General features: G+C 38.2%; 2 protein-coding genes and 1 pseudogene across 7 annotated transcripts in view; 2 read left to right on the top strand and 1 right to left on the bottom strand.

Moving 5' to 3' along the window:
- Nucleotides 1–21,925, top strand: part of LOC146481571 (uncharacterized) — a 150,889-nt pseudogene that overhangs the window by 32,582 nt on the left and 96,382 nt on the right. The window lies entirely within an intron of this gene.
- On the top strand, nucleotides 12,225–16,323 carry LOC146481578 (uncharacterized). The gene is made up of 2 exons (XM_085108206.1): nucleotides 12,225–12,321; nucleotides 14,715–16,323. Exon 2 carries the CDS (start codon nucleotides 14,735–14,737, stop codon nucleotides 15,821–15,823), a length of 1,089 nt encoding a protein of 362 aa, XP_084964332.1. The 5' UTR covers nucleotides 12,225–12,321; nucleotides 14,715–14,734; the 3' UTR covers nucleotides 15,824–16,323.
- The window catches only part of LOC146481576 (pancreatic triacylglycerol lipase-like), a 38,497-nt gene continuing 37,817 nt past the window's right edge, over nucleotides 21,246–21,925 (bottom strand). For all 5 annotated transcript variants that reach the window (XM_085108344.1, XM_085108343.1, XM_085108340.1 and 2 more), the window contains exon 8: nucleotides 21,246–21,535. The gene's annotated coding sequence lies outside the window, so the exon portion shown is untranslated. The remainder of the gene's footprint in view (nucleotides 21,536–21,925) is intronic.

Here is a 21,925-nt window from a genome sequence, read left to right as displayed (position 1 = left end):
ATCCCGCAGCAGATAAGTCCGTAAAGGACTATCTTCGTGTGGTGACTGCAGAGCAATTAAGGGCAAGGGTAACCCCTAAGCAGGCGACGCCTTTCTTTGTTGACAAACTTACCCAGCTTTCCCTTTTCTTGGAAAGGCGCCGGGCACAATCCACTAATAAGCCGTTACAATGTTTCATTATCGCTCAGGACCAGGCCTACTTCAAAACCGTTTTCTTCAGTGGTGATCGCCCCAGTGACCTGGGCCAAGTTAAGGTAGTTGAAATTATGCGCTTTCCCAATGATGATGGGTTTTTATTCAATCACGTGTGGGGGAAGACCCTAAGGGATGGTGACCTTAATGTTTTTGGAATTAGAAGAAATCCACAATCTGTTATTTGTCTCATTAGAGGTATTGAACACTATGTTGATTTTGCTCGGGGAATGCAGGTTGACCTTACCCGCGGTTACTTATTCCGCCCAACAACACCTGATGGTGGAATATTAGATGTTCCCCTTACTTCAGCTACTGCGGAGGCCCGACTTAAATTATATTTAAATGAAATGGGCGAGAATGACGGCGAAACATTGCATGGGTTTAGATCAGGGTGCGCCATAACCTTAGCGCTGTCAGGGGCAGAATTAACAGAAATAATGGATCATGTTGGTTGGAACCGTAGGCACACTGCTTTGCATTACCTACAGCTAGCGAAAGTGTTGAACCCTTCTGGGGCTTCTGCTAAACTAGCCTCTAGCGAAGTGATGAATGTTAATAATACATGGACGGACATGAATGAACTGAAGCGCTTCCTTTGCGCTTTTCCATCTGTTAGTGCACAGAAGAGACCTTTATCAGACTGATAAGTAAGACAAGCTATGTACTAGACGTTTTTGTGATCTACCAACATGCTGTCTTTTCTTTTAGTTTTGAGTAGGTTTGGGAATTGTAAGGTTTGGGGAGGTTTAGGGGTATTTATGGATAACAGTGATGTTTGCTGTAAGTAAGAAGTAAAGAAAAGAGCTTGTCATGAAATTAAAGATGAACAGTATGGCGTGAGTGACGCTGAGCAATATTATTTCCCATATCTTATTTCAACTGAGCATGAATAGAGTGTTATGAAATAGATTACTATTCATAACACTCCTAATGATATGCGAAACTGAAATACATTAAATTAGCACATCCCTTGTGATTCAATGCACGCAGGCATGTGCATAAGGGTGTTCTAAGGGTATAAATACTGAGTCGAAGCAGAATAACACTCCTTTTGTGCTTAGTCTCAGCCAGCGGAGCAGTGAAGGAGGGAACGGCCCACCCACCCACCCTGACCAAATTCGCGTGTGTCAAAAACACTGCTACCCTAAGCCAAGCTGGAACAGCTTGGCTTAGACCGCTGAGCAATATTATTTCCGATATCTTATTTCAACTGAGCATGAATAGAGTGTTATGAAATAGATTTCTTTTCTCACTATCTAGTTTGTCGCACGTGCATACATCTAAATAGATTTACTAAGATATGCAGACGGTACACAAGCGAGCACTCGAGTAGTCGGTTTTGGAATAATATCAGACTTGTTATTCTGTCCGCAGGGATCGATCAGTTCATGGGTTTACAAGGCTATAATTAACACGGCTAATATTTAATGGATAATTACTGAAGTACATGGCATTATGAGAAATGGCCTCGGCTGGCTGCAATATTTCTCATAATGCCATGTGCCGAAGTAATTAAATATTATAATTATTGATCCCCATGAAATTCTATCTTTGTGTTGGATCTTCGATTTTCGTCTTCGTATGTGCGAGTTTAGTCGCAGGTATGGGTGATAATTGTGATGGTCATTGCTATTGTTCCTTGTTGGTGATGAATATATCTTCGAGTTAATGGTGCCCAGGGGTGTTTTGGCAGCTCGCTGTTATAGTTGTTCAAAACAATTCTAACGATGGAACGCAACGCGTGTAACACTGCATATAAGCCAGAGAATTCAGGCGTTTTACTCGGTGGCAACGTGGGTTTAGAAAGACGATGGATTCGTCGGAAGAGGAAGGATTATTTATTATAATAATTTCATCGGGCATTGCCGCGTATTTTGGGGGCTAAAATGTATTTTAGCCCGCTGCTCTGAGCCAATAAGAAAGAAGAAAATAAAGTAGCCAGCCATTCAGAACTGGAAGCCATTCAACTGTTCGCGCCGTTTTCTTGCTTGTTTGACTGGAAGCGCTGCCATCCACAAAGAAATTGTTTTGAACTACAAATCGATGGAAAAGCTAACGAAGAAGCAAATTCTCAGTCGTGAGAGCTAGATAAAGAGGACTTTAAAACAGAAACTCGTGGGCGATGGTGGAAATTATGCCTGTGGCCGGAGGCGAGGTGAATGTAATTTGTCTTCTTTGAACGAAACCCGCTCAGTTTAAGCAATTGCACAATTAGTTTAATTTTAACAGTCGTAGGTGACTATTTCTTCGCTGTTTACAAAATTCTGTTATTTTCATTTTGAAAACTTAGAAGCAAAGATTCTTTTTACAAATTTTGCGGTGTTCTGCCAAAGTTTTAAGTTTTTGCGACAACGAAAGCTTTTGTACAATAAAATGCCGACGCGATTCCGGCAGCGTTCACAGAAGATATCGCGATCGCTTACTGTACTGTCTTTGATTCCTTTAGTAAATGCCCTCTGAAATTATTAAAATAGTAATAGAGTTGATGTTCTTGGGCGTAAATATGTTTTTGGCCCTTCTCAGAACTCATTTAAGCCCTCGCCGTAAAATGAGCCTGAGTCGGGCCAAAAACATATTTACGCCCACGAACATCAACTCTATTGTTATATTACACAGAGCTCTACGAAGGGAGATATTAATTTCTGCAGAAATCAAAGGTAATGTCGTGAAACGTTTAGACGTTTCTGTCAGTGCTTTAATTCTTTATCGACTTCTAAAGGCGGCGTTTCCATTTTTTTTTAATAGAGCAAAGATTTAGAACGCCAATTACAGCTTTAGAATGCGAGAAGTGGCACTTCGAAACAAAAAAATGAAGTCGCAATGAACGAGAAATAAACTCAAACGGTACTGTTGACAATGTTGTAAGCTTTTTGTGCACTTTGTACATTAAATTTCCTAAGACAGGCTGTAATATTTTTAATAATTGTACCCTGCACACTGCAATATTTTTAATATTGCAGCCTGCACATTGTAATATTTTTAATATTGCAGCATGCTTATTTAGCGCGTTTAATTATATTACCCCTGATAATTTCCCTGCTGACAAAAAGGACAGGAACGCCTCCCTTTTCTTCAGACAGTTGTTTTGTCATCTTAAAGACTACAATCGTAGATTTAATGCAGAAAGAGAAAAATAGAATTTCATGGGGATCAGTAATTATTTTCCATTACTGACGTCACGCTGGCGAAATAAGTCAAGATCATGCATTGTAATCGTAAAATAATCTACAAAGGATCCATCTAGTGACTCAATTCGTTTCAGTATACTGACTGGGTATATAATACTAATACCATATAGCAGTGAAGTTATCAGCACGTACAAACTAAACGGTAAGTCTAATTAACGTATATCTGTTATCTATTGCATGTATCTAAGTTGTAAGACCCTGTGTGATGTCTTAGAATGATCAAAACAAGGTGAAAAATCGGTGTTGAAGCGAGCTATTCATGCAGCAGTATTAATGAGCATTTGTCGGCCTGTTTATTAGTCTGTGCATACATACAGGTAACTACTAGATAAGGCCAAAGGTTGTTTATAGACAACCAAGTTCTCGTTTCCTTCTGAAGTCTGTAAAGGTCAAGTTTCCATTATACTCTTGTGTGTGAGGCAAAATTTGTCAAGTTTTCTGAATATGTCTCCTTGTAAGAGAGCTTTATCCCTGTTTTTGAACAAACTCGCTGAACATTTCTGCGGCGCCCTTTTGAGGTAATCCGGCTCGTGTGGAACCGTTCTAACATAAGGGTTTACATTTCAGCCTTGCCATACAGTTTAAGTTAGAAATGAGAATCGAGACTACACTTTGGTCGACTTTTAAGTTGCTAATTTCTCAATATCAAGAGTGCATCTTGTTGTCTAGCTATTTTATTGCTCTAATTTAGTACGGGTTTCAGTGCAGTTTCATTACGCTAGATACAGCTAAAATGCGAATTACAGCTTTTTGCTTAAGTTTCAAGGAACTTGAAGAAACACATGACGTATTTGTAATCAATAAAAATTTTTATTCAACAGAATTAAACACGAATTAAGTTCCTCGACTGACACGTCAATAAATCTTAGTTTATTTCCTTTTTTTATTGACAATAACGATCGTTCCCTTCTTATTCGGTGACAAATTTCAATGATTGACAATAACTTTTCGAGCCTTTATCCTCTATCTGTAAAAATTTTTTTGCCCCCAAGGAGAACGTTCTTTTTTGTTGTTTAAGTCTTGTTTCAAACGCTTACAAGCTGAATTCTCAAACATTTGCGTTAATTCAAAAGGTGAAAAATTATTATAAATAGACTCGGATATCAGAACATCGTATGATTTCATTTCAAGTTTAAGTGGTTTATGAAGTCATTTGTGTCGCCAGATATTGTAAGTATTCTAAAATCGTCGATTGTTACCAGGCAACTAATAACCAGGAGTTAGTTTTGTGGCCAACATACTGTCACACTTCGCCAACGATAGAGCTAATATATAAGTGTGATGCTATATAAACTCTGTGATCATGACTTATTCATGGTACAGCTACTCTGTACAGAAACTGCTTGGCTAAAGCCGGCCGCTAAGGAAGTGAATACCAACTTGGAAAAAAAATTGGTTGAATTATCTAAGGAGGATTTTTCCCTCGCTTTGATAAAATCCGTTTAAAAACTGATTAGTCTCCTCCTTCATCTAAAAAAAAAAAAAAATCCACTTTAATATGTAGTTCCCTTCGTGGTGCAGCAGATATTTTGGAACTCTAAGCAGCGACAACTGCGACGGAAACGAAAACGCCACTTGAAAATATAACTTCATTTTATTTGTGCTACTTAGCGATTATTTCAGCTCATTCAACATGTACAAAAACGGCGAACTACCCAGGAACCAAATTGGTAGGCGTGACGTTCTAGTTAAGAAACAGAATAAAAAATTCAGCGACGTGTGCTCACGTTCTTCACAAAACCATGAATTTGGGCATTTCAAGTTGTTCAAGTTGAAGAAGGCAAGGAAATGTCATCATCATCACCATCGTCATCAAACAACTGTACTGCAGCCGATCACGAGCTTTCTCCACGCCTTCTGCTTCGAATCTCTTCTGAGGTAGGTTGGTATGCCTGGCTGATTACGCCGGCAATGTACTGATGAAACGTCAGCTTTGGGCAATCGGGCTTACGTTTGCTATGTTTGGGGCGGAAAAGGGTGTACCTCTTGAGCAATTCATTGTGTGGTTTGCTAAGGATATGCCCTAAGAGGTGGAGCTGTCGTTGTTGTATCAGCTGGATGAGCAGATATTGTTTCATTCTCTTGAGGACGTCTTCATTCGAGATGAAATCATTCTCTTGGTATCAAGGATTATTATTGTATAGCACCTGGTGGTGAAGCTCAGAGTTGAGTACCAACATTTATCACGCATATGCAGAGCGGTTGTTTTTCCCTATTAAACCTATTGTTTTACGGCGTTGTCGTTGTCATCACGGTCGTCCTTGCTTAAGTTCCCTATTATTCAAGTAGAATACCTAGCTATAAATTTAGCAAATTCTTACGACATTTTCTTAATTAAAACCTCACGAAGTGTTTCCATCTTTCCTTACAGAAGTTTTTAAATGGAGTTATCTATTCACTGGCTTAACATTATAATGGCCAGTTAACATTGGCTTTTTTTCTTTCGTAGCTGGCTTCTTTCATTTAAACATGGACAACAACGAAACATCATGGTTGCCTCTACATGTAAAAGGAAATGGCTCGTCCCATTTAAACAACCATACAGAAGATCTGATATACGTCTTTACGCCAGCTGGTGTCTTTGCTAAACGAGCACTTTGCTTAATGATGTCAGCCATTGGTGTAATGGGCTTCCTAGGCAACTGTTTCTTACAATACTTTCTTTGCCAAAAGCCAACGAAAACATTGGTCCAGTCAAACCATTTTATCAGGAACCTGAAGATGTATGGACAAAGCCGGTCTCTCGCAGATACCATTTCTTGTGTGGTATCGCTGCCTCTTTTTTGTATTCAAATGTCCTTTGATGTTTTCCAAAGTGGTTGGCCCTGCAAGATAGTCCGGTATTGCAACATTGCATTTCCTACTATAGCCCTCAATCATCTCATCGCGATTAGCTTCGAGAAGTACCTATCAACTCGATCAGTTCCACGTACACTCTACGTTTCAACAGTGCGTAAAATAATCATTTGTGCTTGGATTTTCGGATTTGTCAGTCCGCTATTTCCTATGGTAACGTTTGAGGGATTTAGAGTGGAACTCAACAACACTCATTACACTGTTGTCTGCAAGTATTACCAGGATTACTATCCATGTAACCTATGTAAACATTTGTTTGATAAAAACTATTTGGACGAGACAAAGAAGGCGATTTGCGAATGGTGTTACCGATGCATTCAAGACCCAACTAAGAGCCAAAAGTATCAACGGAACTACACTTCTGCTCGTTCTTACGTTCGTGTTCTTCATCCCTCACTTGTTTTATTTAGCTGATATAACATACACTTAGATAGCTAAGCCACAACGCGAGTTTTCTACTGAGTACATTATTCGTTATGCAAGTGGTGGCATGGCTGCGTATTTTAGCATTTTGATCAACTTCATTATTTTCTTTGTCGAGATGGAGGATTTTCGCGTGTTTCTAAAGAATATTCTGTGTAGAAGATGTGATGAGGTCGTAACTGGAGCAGAACGAAACCAGGCCAACAGTGGCCAAGTCCTCTCATGATGAAAAACAAAACAAAACAAAACAAAACCTGCATTATTTAGTTTCTCAAAGTAGCTTTGAGATATACAAACAAATCAGGGGTTATCCCAATAAAGATTAGCGCGGGGGCCGTACTGGGGAATCTTGCGCTCGGTCTGTACAAAAACAACGGAGGGTCAAGATTCCCCAGTACGGCTCGAGCAAGCTAGGTTAGTAAGTAGTTTATTATATGGCACTCGGAGCAAACTTGTTTATTTATAAAAACGCACTTCCGGTCACTTGAATTCAAAGGGTTTCCGTCGTGACGTGTTTTTGATGACGCGAGCAACCCAGAAAGGACGAGTTTGAAAACAAATTTACTGAACGTTTACATGTATAAATCAGGTTGATTATAGAAAAGACTTCAAGAGCGATTTGTTGCGGAATTTGACGAAAATCTTGACAGCTGCGGTTTGTTTTTGAAACTCGCAAAAGGGTTTCGTAGATCCAGAAAATTTACTAGCGCATCACAAAGTACGGATCAAGAAAAGGTTGCTGTGAAAATCACATTCAACTTTAAAAGAAGCGGCATTAAGTCAATCGTCCTCATCGCTCTCATCTCTGGCTCGGAAACCCAAGTGTAGGGATAAAAATAACGACACAGTTCTTTTAAGTCCAACTGGATTGGACTCACCGAATTCTCCTGCATCCTCTTCGTTTTCGTCAATCGCCTGAGCGACTTGCAGCTTGTTTCCTTTGTCGTGCTCGTGAACTAGTGACTTGTCCTTCGCAGCTAGAAATCATTATCCTTATAATAATAATAATAAAAATAATTATAATAATGATGATGATGATGATGATGATGATGATGATGATGATGATAATAATAATAATATTTATCCAGGGAGCCCACTCGCCTTGGCGGTTTTCAGTGGGGCCCTGCAGATTAAAAAATAAATAAATAAATAAAATTACCTAACAAATGATTTCACAATGTCATTGTCTAATTGTTCCAGTCCTTAGAAGCTAGATAAATAAAAGTTTGCTTGCCCCAATTGGTACGCGCTTGACAAGGTTTTCATCACCAGGGTAGTCGTAGCTTGGCCCACAAGCAGTACTTTTCACTATTTACAGTTCCTAAAAGCGCCCTAGCTTGATTCCATACCGAAATGCCTGGCCAGGTTACCCACATCACCGAAGGGAATATCGAGTTACAGTTGATCAGTGTCACACTGGCTTATTGATTTGAGCCGTCGCTGCCAAACACGAACACTCAAAACAACACGACAGGAACAAAGTCACACGCTTTTCTCCATTTTACTGACCGACTATTTCATTTAAGAAGTTAAAGGAGCTGTAAAGTATGATTTGCACTACTTTTTCCTGCGACATCGAAATGGTATGCAAATTTGTTGCACATGTTTCGTAGGCTAACTGACCGGAATATTAACTATATTATTTTAGAGCAGAGTAGGAAAGATCAAAAAACATTGAATGGCTGTCTTCAGTCCGTCTGATTAGTTTTAGGGCCCAATATGTGATGTTTGGAAACATTCACGGGCTCCAGATGTCAAGTGTTTGTGAATCGGTTCTGATCTCATAATTCGTGACGTGAATTGCGAACCGCAAGTATCGCACGCATATTCGATCTTCCTTGAGTGGGAAAGAGTTTGAATCAGAACTTGAAACTTGGAACAAATAAAGTTCTTTTCTTCGTCTTTCGATATATGAGATTTAATTTAGAGAAAATGACATACCAGAAACACTTTTATTTCAATGAAAATAGGCATTAGTTTCAAGGTCATTTTGAGTAGCGTACACAAATCTGCATGCTTTAGAAAGCAGCCAGCGAGTTTGGAATGTTTATTGTATTAATTCTCTTGCGAGATGGTTGGTCTGGGTTTGTGTAAAGTTTCAAGTTCATTGGGTTATTTTACACCGTGAACGGGGCCTCGTCCTTTGACCTAAATTTTCGCGGTTTTCATCGGCCCGTGACCGCACCTTGGCCGCATTTCAAACTCTTGCAATTTTCTCAAAAAATAAAATACCTTGGAACTTTAAAATATGATTTTCGAAAATAGTTAATCCAAGGGTATCTTCAGACGAAATATCAGAAATTCGACCAAGTGGTCGCTGAAATGCAGTTCTCGATTCTTACAGGCAGCCGCTCTTAAACGAACCAGAGCTATCAATAGCAGAGGAATTTACCTTAAGAGAGACGTCACCAACTAGTTTGAGCTTCCTTGAGTTACCAAAAATAACGAAATTACATTTACAGATATTTAAGGTCAACAGATTACTCGAAAACCAGTTGGAAATTGTAGCTGTGATGGCAATGTTGAGTCATAAGACCACCATGAATTCTGTTTTCGCCCATTTTCTCGTCTCTGTATTTCCGTTGGCATGCGAAGTGCATAGTGCAATTTTTCAACAGACTGCAAAACTCGTTTACCATCCGATTTCATCATCTGTAAGTCCCACTGAGGCCAATTTCCGAAATGACGTATTTGCAATTCATCATGTACATGGAATGCAATTGGTTTGTATTAGAAAACCTCACCAACTGTCAAATAAGCATGATCCTGACCTTACCCATCAGAATTCGGGGAATATATCACATCCCGCCTCGGTCCAGGTCAATAACCTTCTTATTCTGAACCCTTTTTCGTTCCAATTCGTTTAGAAGGTAGTTCTTTCTTTTCTTCTCCCCTTCTTTTGTCTCGTTACTGAGCTTCAGTCAGACATTCTAATCTAAAAAAAGGTGAAAATCTCTCTTCACTCGAACATCGATTTGCGGCTCGAGCTCGCACTTAAACTTGCTTAAATTCAACTCCCACAGCTACATTGAAAATGTCACCCATCCTCCATCTACCTTACTGTGTTTACTGCCAAATGGAGGGAAAATAAAAGTAACAAAGGACAAAAAATATGGCGCTAGAGGGGAACAGGGAGAGAAAGAGGGTTGTCTCTGTGTTTTTCATGCAGACTTGTCCCTTTCTTTGCCACATTAAACTAAAGGAATTCCTGCGTCCGTACTTTAATTAGAGACATCTCTAAGCCAATTAATTAAAGAGGAATTCCAACGGTTTTCTGTGATTGAAGTCTACCAAAACTCAACTTTGCTTACTTTAATTGCCGAAAGCGTTTAGTTGTGTGTTATTGCATGGTAAACGCTCGCTGGAGGTCTAAGTTCGTTTTTGTGCGGTTTTGGACATTTTGGACACTTCCCTTCCATGGGATTGACTGTATCTTTCAGAGAATTCTGTGTTCTTTTATATATTCAAATGTTATTATAAGGTTGATTACTGTTCATTACAACTCACTTTGTTTGCCTATGCAAAGAATAATAAAATAATTCTAAATTATAAAAGTCGTCGACGTGGAGGATGTTTTTGGCATTCGCTACATTGAAGTGACGATTCCACAAACGCTTGGACGGTATTCTGGTTACGTTCGTGGGGTCTTGTCTTGCAAAAGAACGGCATGTAAAGGGTCCAGTCATGAGGTCAATGAAGTTCTGTGTTATTTTCTCTGCTGTCACGATTATTATTGCAGTATCCCTGGTAGTAGAAGTAAGGGAGATTCCACAATTTGATGATGCTGGGAAATTGTGTTTCTGTAGATGAAATTAAAATATCTGTTATTAGTCAATGTAGCAACTACTGTTTCCAAGAAAGGAACGTCCGCTCTTTTTTCTAATATTTTTCAAGAAAATCTCCAACGTTTAAACGGAATCCCGGAATATTTTATCAGAAATAAGACTAACTACTGTTTCAACTGTAAAGGAATACCTGAGGAAGTTCGCGGAGACGAAACTTTTCGAAAAAATTCCCCAGTTCAAATAAGCAGTTGGCGAATTGTGAACAATAAATGCCGTCAGTCAATCAGTACTTTGTGCCGGCATCAATCTCGTACCCAGAGTCCTCAGGCTCTTTGGCCAGCAGTTACTCGCCAGGAGAGACTCTGGTGAACTGGAATTTTATTACCGCAGAATTTCTGCGGTAAAACAATGCAAGCCGTTACAGAGCAGCCAATCAAAAAAGTATGTTTTTTTTCGAATCCTCCAAAGCCTCTCCTTGCGACCAACCGCTGGTCAAAGAGCCTGAGAACTCTGGATACGAGATTTTGCCAGCATCTTGAGAGTTCAAGCAACTAAATTAAATTAAAAAATTTAATCGCTTCCGTACGTCATTTACCCTTTGCCCAATGATCAAGTGTCCTATGCGATATAAGAGAACACGTAGAGCGGCTTTCAATATTTACAAGATGAAGAAATTTTGAAGTTTATTAGGAAGCAACGAGTGGGCTACAGTTAGCCGAGTGAAACTTCAGAAAATGGAGGAAGTATTGGATGCTAAAGGCGGGCAATTTCAAGAAAAGGGAGAACAAATAATGGAATTAAATAAACAACAAACTCTCTCAAATAATATACCTGAAAAAATTCATTGCGGAGTGCCGACCATGGAGGAATACAGATGAGAGGAAATAATCCTCACCATTGCTTCGAAGCTTTGTCGATTGACAGCCGGATGATTTCGAAACAACCCACCGATTAAAGCAGAAAGGTCCAACTGATACCACTATCAATCCAGTGATTGTTAAATTCGTTTTCCACAAGAAGAGAAATCAACTTTATCGAGCACGCCGCATATTGAACGTCAAATCTTTGAAATAATTTTTCCCGTTACTGACAAGTTGTGCAGAAATGTCAAGTGACAATTTTATAAGTGAGAACTTAACAACTGCAAGAAGAAAGCTTATAGCATCTCCTTTTAAAGGAAAATATGAAGGGGAACTTCACAGCTTCTGGACGTTAGAAGGAAAATTCTTCGTCAGGACTAGCGCGAGTTCCATTCCGACCATAGTACGCATTTTGAGGAAAATTGATCTACATTGTAGGTAACCATAAAAATTTATTAATTTACCTGATACATATTGTTAAATTTACGTCTAAATAACGGGCTAGTAGCTTGCTCAATATTTCATTTAAATCTAATATGACAAATTCTATATATTTTATATTTTATAGTCTGTGATGCGCATCCGAGCATATTTCACATGAAGGATTACGCAGTATAAATGCTAATTTATTAGATTAAAATTATTATTCTTATTATCTAGTTTGTCGCACGCGCGTGCATCTAAATAGATATACTAAGATATGCAAACGATACACAGGCGAGCACTCGAGTAGTCGGTTTTGGAATAATATCAGACTTGTTCTTCTCTTCCCCGGGATTGATTAGCTCATGGGTTTACAAGGCTATAATTTACACGGCTAATATTTTCCATTACTGACGTCACGCCGGCCAAATAAATCATCAAATATCATGCATTGTAATTATTGTAGAGTAATCGTAAAATAATCTACATAGGGTCCATCTAGTGACTCAATTCGTTTCAGTATACTGACTGGGTATATAATACTAATACCATATAGCAGTGAAATAGTTATCAGCACCTACAAACTAAACGGTAAGTTTAATTAACGTATATCTGTTGTCTGCTGCAATTGCATCTATCTAAGTTGTAAGTCCCTGTGTGATGTCTTAGAATGATCAGAAATATGAGAAAAATCGCCATTGAAGCGAGCTGTTCAGCAGTATTAATGAGCATTTGTCGGCCTGTTTATTAGTCTGTGCATACATAGACTGAGGTAACTACAAGATGAGGCCAAAGGTTGTTTACAGACAACCAAGTTCTCTCTTCCTCATGAAGTCTGTACATGTCAAGTTTCTATTACTCTTGAGTGTGAGGCAAAATTTGTCAAGTTTTCTGGATATGTCTCCTTGTAAGAGAGCTTTATCCCGGTTTTTGAATCAACTCGCTGAACATTTCTGCGGCGCCCTTTTCAATGAGGTAATCTGGCTCGTGTGGAACCGTTCTAACATAAGGGTTTGCATTTCAGCCTTGCCATACAGCTTAAGTTAGAAATGAGAATCGAGACTACACTTTGGTCGACTTTTAAGTTGCTAATTTCTCAATATCAAGAATACATCTTGTTGTCTTGCTATTTTATTGGTCTAATTTAGAACGGGTTTCAGAGCAGTTTTATCGGACTTAAATTACGCTAGATACAACTAAACTGCGAATTACAGCTTTTGCTAAAGTTTCAGGGAACTTGAAGAAACATATGACGTATTTATAATCAAGAAAATCTTTTATTCAACAGAATGAAACACGAATTGAATTCCTCAACTGACACGTCAATTAATGTTAGTTTATTTCCTTTTCTTTATGACCATAACGATCTTTCCCTTCTTATTCGGTGACAAATTTCAATGATTGACAATAACTTTCAGAGCTTTTATCCTCTATCTGCAGAAATTATTTTTTCCCCCGAGGAGAACGTTCTTTTAGTTGTTTAAGTCTTGTTTCAAACGCTTACAAACTGAACTTTCAATTAAAATATTTGCGTTAATTCAATAGGTGAAAAACTATCATAAATAGATCCACGGATATCAAAACATCGTATGATTTCATCTTTACGCAAATTTAAGTGGTTTATGAAGTCATCTGTGTTGCCAGATATTGTATGTATTCTAAAATCGTCGATTGTTACCAGGCAACTAATAACCAGGAGTTAGTTTTGTGGCCAACATACTGTCACACTTCGCCAACGATAGAGCTAATATACAAGTGTGATGCTATATAAACTCTGTGATCATGACTTATTCATGGTACAGCTACTCTGTACAGAAACTACTTGGCTAAAGCCGGCCGCTAAGGAAGTGAATACCAACTTGGAAAAAAAATTGGTTGAATTATCTAAGGAGGATTTTTCCCTTGCTTTGATCAAATCCGTTCAAAAACTGATTAGTCTCCTCCTTCATCTAAAAAAATCCACTTTAATATATAGTTCTCTTGGTGCTGCAGCAGATATTTCGGAACCTAAGCAACGACAACTGCGACGGAAACGAAAACGCCACTTGAAAATATAACTTCATTTTATTTGTGCTACTTAGCGATTATTTCAGCTCATTCAACATGTACAAACACGGCGAACCACCCAGGAACCAAATTGGTAGGCGTGACGTTCGAGTAAAGAAACAAAAAATTCACCGACGTGTGCTCACGTTTTCCACAAAATTATGAATTTGGGGATTTCAAGTTGTTCAAGTTGAGGACGGCAAGGAAATTTCATCATCATCATCGTTATCATCATCATCATCATCATCATCATCATCATCATCATCATCATCATCATCATCATCATTGTCATCAGCCATCATCGAGCTTCCTCCACGCCTTCCGGTATTATATCATGCTTCGAAGCTTCGAATCTCTTCTGGAGTTGGTTGGTAGGCCTGGCTGATTACGCCGACAATGTACTGATGGAACATCAGCTTTGGGCGACCGGGCTTACGTTTGCCATGTTTGGGGTGGAAAAGGGCGTACCCGTTGACCAATTCATTGTCTGGTTTGCTGAGGATATGCCCTAAGAAGTGGAGCTGTCGTTGTTGTATCAGCTGGATGAACAGATCTAACTTGCTTTACTCCATTGAGGACTTCTTCATGCGAGATGAAGTCCATTCTATTGATATCCAGGATTGTTCTATATAGCAGCCGGTGGTGAAGCTCAGTGTTAAGTACCAACATTTATCACGCATGTGGAGAGCGGTTGTTTTTCCTTATTAAACCTATTGTTTTACGGCGTCATCGTTGTGGTCACAGTCGTCGTTGCTTAAGTTCGCTATTATTCAAGTAGGATACCTAGATATAAATTTAGCAAATGTTTACGGCATTTTCTTAATTAAAACCTCACGAAGTGTTTCCATCTTTCCTTACAGAAGTTTTTAAATGGAGTTATCTATTAACTGGCTTAACATTATAATGGCCAATAAATATTGTTTTTTTTTCTTTCGTAGCTGGCTTCTTTTATTTAAACATGGACAACAACGAAACATCATGGTTGCCTCTACATGTAAAAGGAAATGGCTCGTCCCATTTGAACAACCATACAGAAGATCTGATATACGTCTTTACGCCAGCTGGTGTCTTTGCTAAAAGAGCCCTTTGCTTAATGATGTCAGCCATTGGTGTAATGGGCTTCCTAGGCAACTGTTTCTTACAATACTTTCTTTGCCAAAAGCCAACGAAAAAATCGGTCCAGTCAAACCGTTTTATCAGGAACCTGAAGATGTATGGAAAAAGCCGGTCTCTCGCAGATACCATTTCTTGTGTGGTATCGCTGCCTCTTTTTTGTATTCAAATATCCTTTGATGTTTTCCAAAGTGGCTGGGCCTGCAAGATAGTTCGGTATTGCAACATTGCGTTTCCTACTATAGCCCTCAATCATCTCATCCCGATTAGCTTCGAGAAGTACTTATCAACTCGATCGGTTCCACGTACACTCTACGTCTCAACAGTGCGTAAAACAATCATTTGTGCTTGGATTTTCGGATTTGGCCTGCCACTATTTCCTATGGTAACGTTTGAGGGTTTAAAAGTGGAACTCAACAACACTCATTACACTGTTGTCTGCAAGTATTACCAGGATTACTATCCATTTAAACTGTCAATCATACTTATTCCACTACATTACCTTCTTCCCATTGCATTTATAACCAATGTAAACATTTGTTTGATAAAAACTATTTGGACGAGACAAAGAAGGCGATTGGCGAATGGTGTCACCGATGCATTCAAGACCCAACTAAGAGCCAAAAGTATCAAAGGAACTACACTTCTGCTCGTTCTAACTTTCGTGTTCTTCATCCCTCACTTGTTTTATTTAGTTGATACAACATACAGACAGATAGCTAAGCCACAACGCGAGTTTTCTACTGAGTACATTATTCGTTATGCAAGTGGTGGCATGGCTGCGTATTTCAGCATTTTGATCAACTTCATTATTTTCTTTGTCGAGATGGAGGATTTTCGCGTGTTTCTAAAGAATCTTCTGTGTAGAAGATGTGACGAGGTCGTAACTGGAGCAGAACGAAACCAGGCCAACAGTGGCCAAGTCCTCTCATGATGAACAAAACAAAACATTACCTGCATTATTTAGTTTCTCAGAGTAGCTTTGAGATATAGAAACAAATCGGGCGTTATCCCAATAAAGATGAGGGTCGTCTTACCATCCCGAGACAAAAATGAATAAAAGTACGGAAGGGACGGGAGAATTAATTTGAATGCTTGGTATGATTAGTTAAGAGACAGTTCACTTTATTAGCTGAATAATGAGGTGAGAGTGTTGATCGAATGCTGGTTACAAATCGATTAATTTGCTTTCCAAATAAACTTTATTTATAGTAAATACCTTTATCCTAAGTGTAGTTCCACGAGTACGGGTTGGATAGATGATAGATAGCTAACGACGGGCGCGGTGTAGAGTTAGCTATAATCATCTTATTCCTAATACGTTCGAATGTAATCTTAAATTACTATACTAAAAACATTCTCCACACTATTTTAACCCTAACGAGACAGGGAAGGGGGGGGGGGGGGGGGTGTAATTACGGCGACTTTGAAGCTGAACATTTTTTTTTAATGTTTGTACAAACGCCAGTAGTTTCAGTTCAAACAAGAAGGACACTATGCAATGCAATATTAAACCTTTAAAACCAATTCTTGATAGAATACAAATATATGAATCATATATGAAACACATATTCTGATGTTTTCAAATATATGTGCTTCTAATCTTGGATAACGTTACATATTTCTGTTATAAGATATTAAAGTCATTGCCTTCTCTTAAAAATACTTAATAGCCGTCCAGAAGCAAAGACTTCCACTGTAATATAACGTTGTCACATACATAACTAAAGCAAAGCGTTCGCTTTGGTCATTCAATTAAGCAAGTATTCATGCAGTTTTGCTCATGGATGCATGCCAGGGAAAGCTGGCAGGCCCTTGCGACCTCAATTCTGGTTTTAAGGAAGAGTTATCCATTTCATGGAAACAAAAAATTTCCAGGAACATACACATTTTATTTGGCTTACAAAGAAAATATAAAGGTCTAACAATCTACTTGGTGACGTCATTACATAGGATTTAATGACAAGTATTTTTTCATCAGTACCTCAACTAAATTGTATTATTTTTCTCGGTTTAGATTCTATCATAAAGCAAATGGAACAAGTCCAGCGTGCGCTATTGCGATACGGATGTCGTGAGAGATTATGAAGCTAGAGTTGGTATCGGGGGTCGCCTCGGACTACTCTTGCGCTTATTTGTGCTTAGCAACCTCCCGCGTGCATTGAATATATATTTCAATATCGCACGCCGAGTCATTTACGATTTGTTAAGTATTTGCCCAGTTTAGCAAAGCGCGCTCGTCATTACCTTAGTGAAAAGGAGAACATCGCAATATTACAAGCGCAAGCTACTCTTGAGCTTCTGTCGTACTTAGCAACTTCCTGCGTGCATCCATAAATCAATGTTGCACGCTGAGTCATTTACCATTTGATAACTATTACCATTAGATAACTATAACTAAGCGTCCTCCCTATTACCTAGGCGAAAAGAACAACAATATTGGAATTAAAATTTCTTCTACAATTACAGAAGGGTTCTAATTAAGCCGTATGACCAATACCTAACATCAAAAGACATTATTCAGGGCCACGTGAGATTTACTCCAGGGCCGTTTTTGTCATTACATATTCCCCACTGGATCTGTTCAAAAACTACAGAAGCAAGCGATAGCCTGAACTTACACGTAATGTTCATGCTCAGAATCGTCACTAAACTTCCACCCCTCCCTCTCTTTGGTCACAATTGTCCCAACTGCCTTGATCTGCCAAGACGGTGGCTTGGCTTGAAGCTGCAGAAGTAAGGGCAATCAATAGTAAAATACAAACAGCGGTGATAAACATAATGAACTTGCTCATTTTATATAACTTGACGTTTTAATATCAAGTGGGATCATTTCGATATTTTAGCCTCGGGCAAAAGTGATTATCACTGTAAAATCAAGGAAACTTTGTTTATTCAAGAACTAAAGTCAACTTTTAACGTCAACGTCAGCAGTGAGAAGCTGATGCTTTATTAATTAGCTTTAGGTTTTTATAGATTCATCGTTAAGATTGTTTTTCTTGTTCTAGACCTCCTTTTCTCTATTATATTTATAGTTGTAAAAGATTTAACGGTCACTTTTGAAAATGTATGTTGAATAGCATACGAAACGTCAAGTTATATAAAATACGCAAGTTTATTATGTTTATCACCGCTGTTTGTATTTTATTTGTGATCAATCTACGATGGCCCAAGAACAAAAGGACGATCATCCTACTGATACTCTTCAGCAAGAAAACCTTGTGGTTGAACTTTATTCTTTATGCATTCTCCAGTTCTATAGAGAAAAGGAAGAAAAAATTGTTTCGTGATTTCCATTCTGAGTATGCAATCCGTTCAAGCTACAAAGTAGTGAAATTCTGGAAGATGGCTGGCAGTTTGGAATCTGCGAATGAAAGTATTTCTGGTGAAGTAAATCTGATGAGTGTTTTTTCTGCCGTTGTTTTCTATGTTTTGTTTCTTTTGTTGTGCGCGTACAGGAGCTCATTCATGAGCTCCTGGCGCGTACTAAGCCGTTGAAGAGACTGTTTTTATATGAATAAAATTATTTGGTTCCTTCCCAAGGATTGAAATCATACCAGCCAGGTTACTGAGTCAATGCCGAGTTTCCTAAAATGTTATCTTGTATTTTTTTTTTCATAAAAGAGGCTAATTTCCCCCGCCATCCTCACCCAAGAAGAGGACAGAAAAATACCAAATTGAGAGTCATTAATTATTATTTCACAAGGTGAAGAATGGTCACAAGATCATAGCATGCGAATAATAAAGTTCGGAATCTTGCTGTTAATCGCCTCCATTTTCAGGAGTACCCAGATAATCATTCATGATAGAATCTCAACTGGTGATCGATGTGGGGAGTGTTCCGTCCTTTCACCTCAGTGACAAGAGGAAGAAACTAAAGCAATAACCTAGTTTTATTCTGTGATTTTACTTCCTTAAAATAAGAGAAATAACATGATCAGCGATTCCACTTCTTGTTCATAGTGTCATCTGTAGAGTGTACAGTTAAGCGCGGAAGCGACTGATAAGATAATAATAATAATAATAATAATCTTGAGTATGCTTCAGTTTTATAAAGCCTGATCTTTCTAAAGATTTTCAAGGTTGCTGGATAGAGGTTGATCTCTTTGTAGTGATATAAAACTGAATGAAAAGAAATTCATCAAGAGTGTCGACATTTCTTTAAGCTAAGCTCTGCCGCGAGGCGATTTTTCAGACGCTGATCGGTTCACTGAGGGGCTCTAGATCTTTCGAGAAGAAGAAGAAGAAGAAGAAAGGTCGTCCACGCTAAACTCTTTACTCAAGTATACCCTGGCAAAAAGCGTAAGCCCACCGGGATTAGTCAATAATAATACTGTCAATCTAGAAAAGGTAGTCCCGTCGTATCTCTGTGGTCACTTGGACACACACTGCCCTGATGTCAGTTTGTGACAATGACGGATCACTTGAGTGATTCCTTTTATTGATCAATTTATTTTTCCATCTATCGATCCGTCCTGATTGGCTAATATTCTTCGAATTAAAATGGCAATCAATTGTTCACTGGCAGAATTTTCGAAAAACGGACTTTCCATTTTTAAATGAAGGTAAATTGATTTTTCTTTTAGTAACTTTTATTTTTCTAGCTCACTTTTCGTCCAGTTTCGTAGGTGTACTAAAGTTTGAAAAGTCTGGAAATCCAAGAGGGCGGATTTAAGATGGCCGCCATTTCGCCATTTTGCCGTCAGAAGCACAGTATGCAACTACAATCAAAGCAAGTTCTAATCCAAATATTCGACGTCTCAGAGGAATTAACCCACATAAGAAAGTTCTCTAGAATTCTTAAACCAGTTTGTTTCTATAACGTTTTTTATTGACCCTAGCTGTTATGAGCCTTGAATTAACAAGGTCGTCTTTGGCCTCAGTTATTATTGTTAGGAAATGCAGTCTTCTTTTCAACATCTTCACCAAGCTAAGTGCACTTGATTTCATCACAAGTCTCATCACAAGGGGATTTTATCTACAGTAGAAATCTCTCCAGTATTAGCACTGCAGTTTAAAAATAAAAAAAAAGTAATCACTGTTACCAAAATGCCGCCTTCTTTTCAACAAAACGGTGTGTTTTCATGAGCACGCTTGATTTGATTACAGCACGCTAATATCCGTTGAAGGGAATGCAACAAACTTGCTTTTGAATTTTTATACAATTTGTTTTTGTCCACTGGTATTCTCATTAAAAAAACACACAATTCAAATCAATCAATCAATCAATCAATCAATCAATCAATCAATCAATCAATCAATCAATCAATCAATCAATCAATCAATCAATCAATCAATCAATCAATCAATCAATCAATCAATCAATCAATCAATCAATCAATCAATCAATCAGTTAATCAATCAAACAATCAATCAATCAATCAATCAGCTAGTCAGACAATCAGTCACGTATCAAGAAATGGTCCATTGTGGTGAGTCAAATTTGTCTTCACAAGTCCAAACAAAAGCCTTTTGTTGTTTATTGCGCTTAGGGAATTGTTCCGAGACTCGGCGAAGATGAATTTCAAATCGTCACAAAATTGTCGGCGTGTCAAATTAGCGGCACTAAGGGAGAGGGGTTTGGAAAGTTGCGGAAGGTTTACTATTATTGTTATTGACCCCAAGCAAGAAACCTGGAAATGCTAAGTTCTTTTATACGATTTTGGATCAGTTGATAATAGCGCGCAGCACAACGCCGCAAAACAGTGAAGCTTTTATCGATGGTTTCACTTGGTCAAAAGTTGTGAATTTCAAAACTAACTTGCCTTACTCGTAAAAAAAAAAAAAGAAAGGAAAGACGCGGAAACTCGCGCTTTGGATTGGAAAAGTCGTCCGATTAGACCGTTTGATTGACAAGGATCAATGTGGTCGTTGTCATTTAGTCTTAAAACAAAAGCATCGGTTGCTAGCGCGGCTCTTAAAGAAGAGGTGTTGGTTTTAAAACCATCACGCTTTCACTCGCGACGCGACGCCTTCGCCAAATATGCAAATTTCGAACTCGTGCAGTCATCGGCTATTTTTTAATTTCCCTCGTGAATTTCGCTATTGTAATAACAGCAAGTTTGAATTTCCCTCCTGAATTAAAATCTCCTTTTATGGCCGTATTTGCGACGCTAAACAAAGAGCATTGTCTTTGAATTTGATCAGCTTTTCTTGATATGAATCAATCAATCAATCAATCAATCAATCAATCAATCAATCAATCAATCAATCAATCAATCAATCAATCAATCAATCAATCAATCAATCAATCAATCAATCAAACAGTCAATCAATCAATCAATCAATCAATTAGTCAGTCAGTCAGTCAGTCAGTCAATCAATCAATCAATCAATCAATCAATCAATCATCAATCTATAGATTTCAATGCTTTATTCTACACCTTACAAATATAAATGATTAATGCATTTCTAATTTCCAAGTTAAGAGCATAGATTAGCAAATACCATGGATACTAGCAATCATCTCAAAGGTCTTTTAATTAAGTAATACAGCTTTCCTCTTGACCACCGAACTTATGCAATTGGTTACATGATACTTAAACGCTTTGTTGTAGCTTATTATCGTTTAACCTTTAAATTATAATCTTTTAGCCTTCGAATTAAAACAAATAGTCCCTTGTGACTCGCAACATAGCTCTTTTCCCTGCAATAATTAAAAAAAAAAGCAGCAAATAAACCTAATTTTCAGGTCAACTTACATAACAAGATAGAGAGGGAGAGGGTCAAAGACAGAGAGGTAGACGGACAGACAGAGACAGATACGGATACAGAGAGACTGAAAAACAAGATGTTAGCTCAATTTCATCGCGAATTGTTCTTCAATTATGGACAAATTGGAAAGATGTTTGTTCATTTTTAACGCGAATTGTTCTTCAATTATGGACGAATTGGAAAGCCTTTTTTTTACGATTGCTCTATAATTTAAAACTCATACAATAATATCCAAGTGTCTTATAGAACAGAGGTGAAATGGTAGTATGCACTCTGAAACCGGAGTGAACATATTAAAGGATCTCCTGAAATGTTCTGCGAT

The sequence above is a fragment of the Pavona decussata genome, unplaced genomic scaffold (genome assembly GCF_977016875.1).
Source record: "Pavona decussata unplaced genomic scaffold, jaPavDecu1.1 SCAFFOLD_49, whole genome shotgun sequence".
Taxonomy (NCBI): domain Eukaryota; kingdom Metazoa; phylum Cnidaria; class Anthozoa; order Scleractinia; family Agariciidae; genus Pavona; species Pavona decussata.
The sequence above is the reverse complement of the archived record's forward strand: the minus strand, read 5'-3'. Positions and strand labels throughout refer to the sequence as shown.

Excerpts from the sequence above, each read along its gene's own strand:
- LOC146481578 (XM_085108206.1), top strand. The coding sequence starts at position 14,735 with ATGGACAACAACGAAACATCATGGTTGCCTCTACATGTAAAAGGAAAT.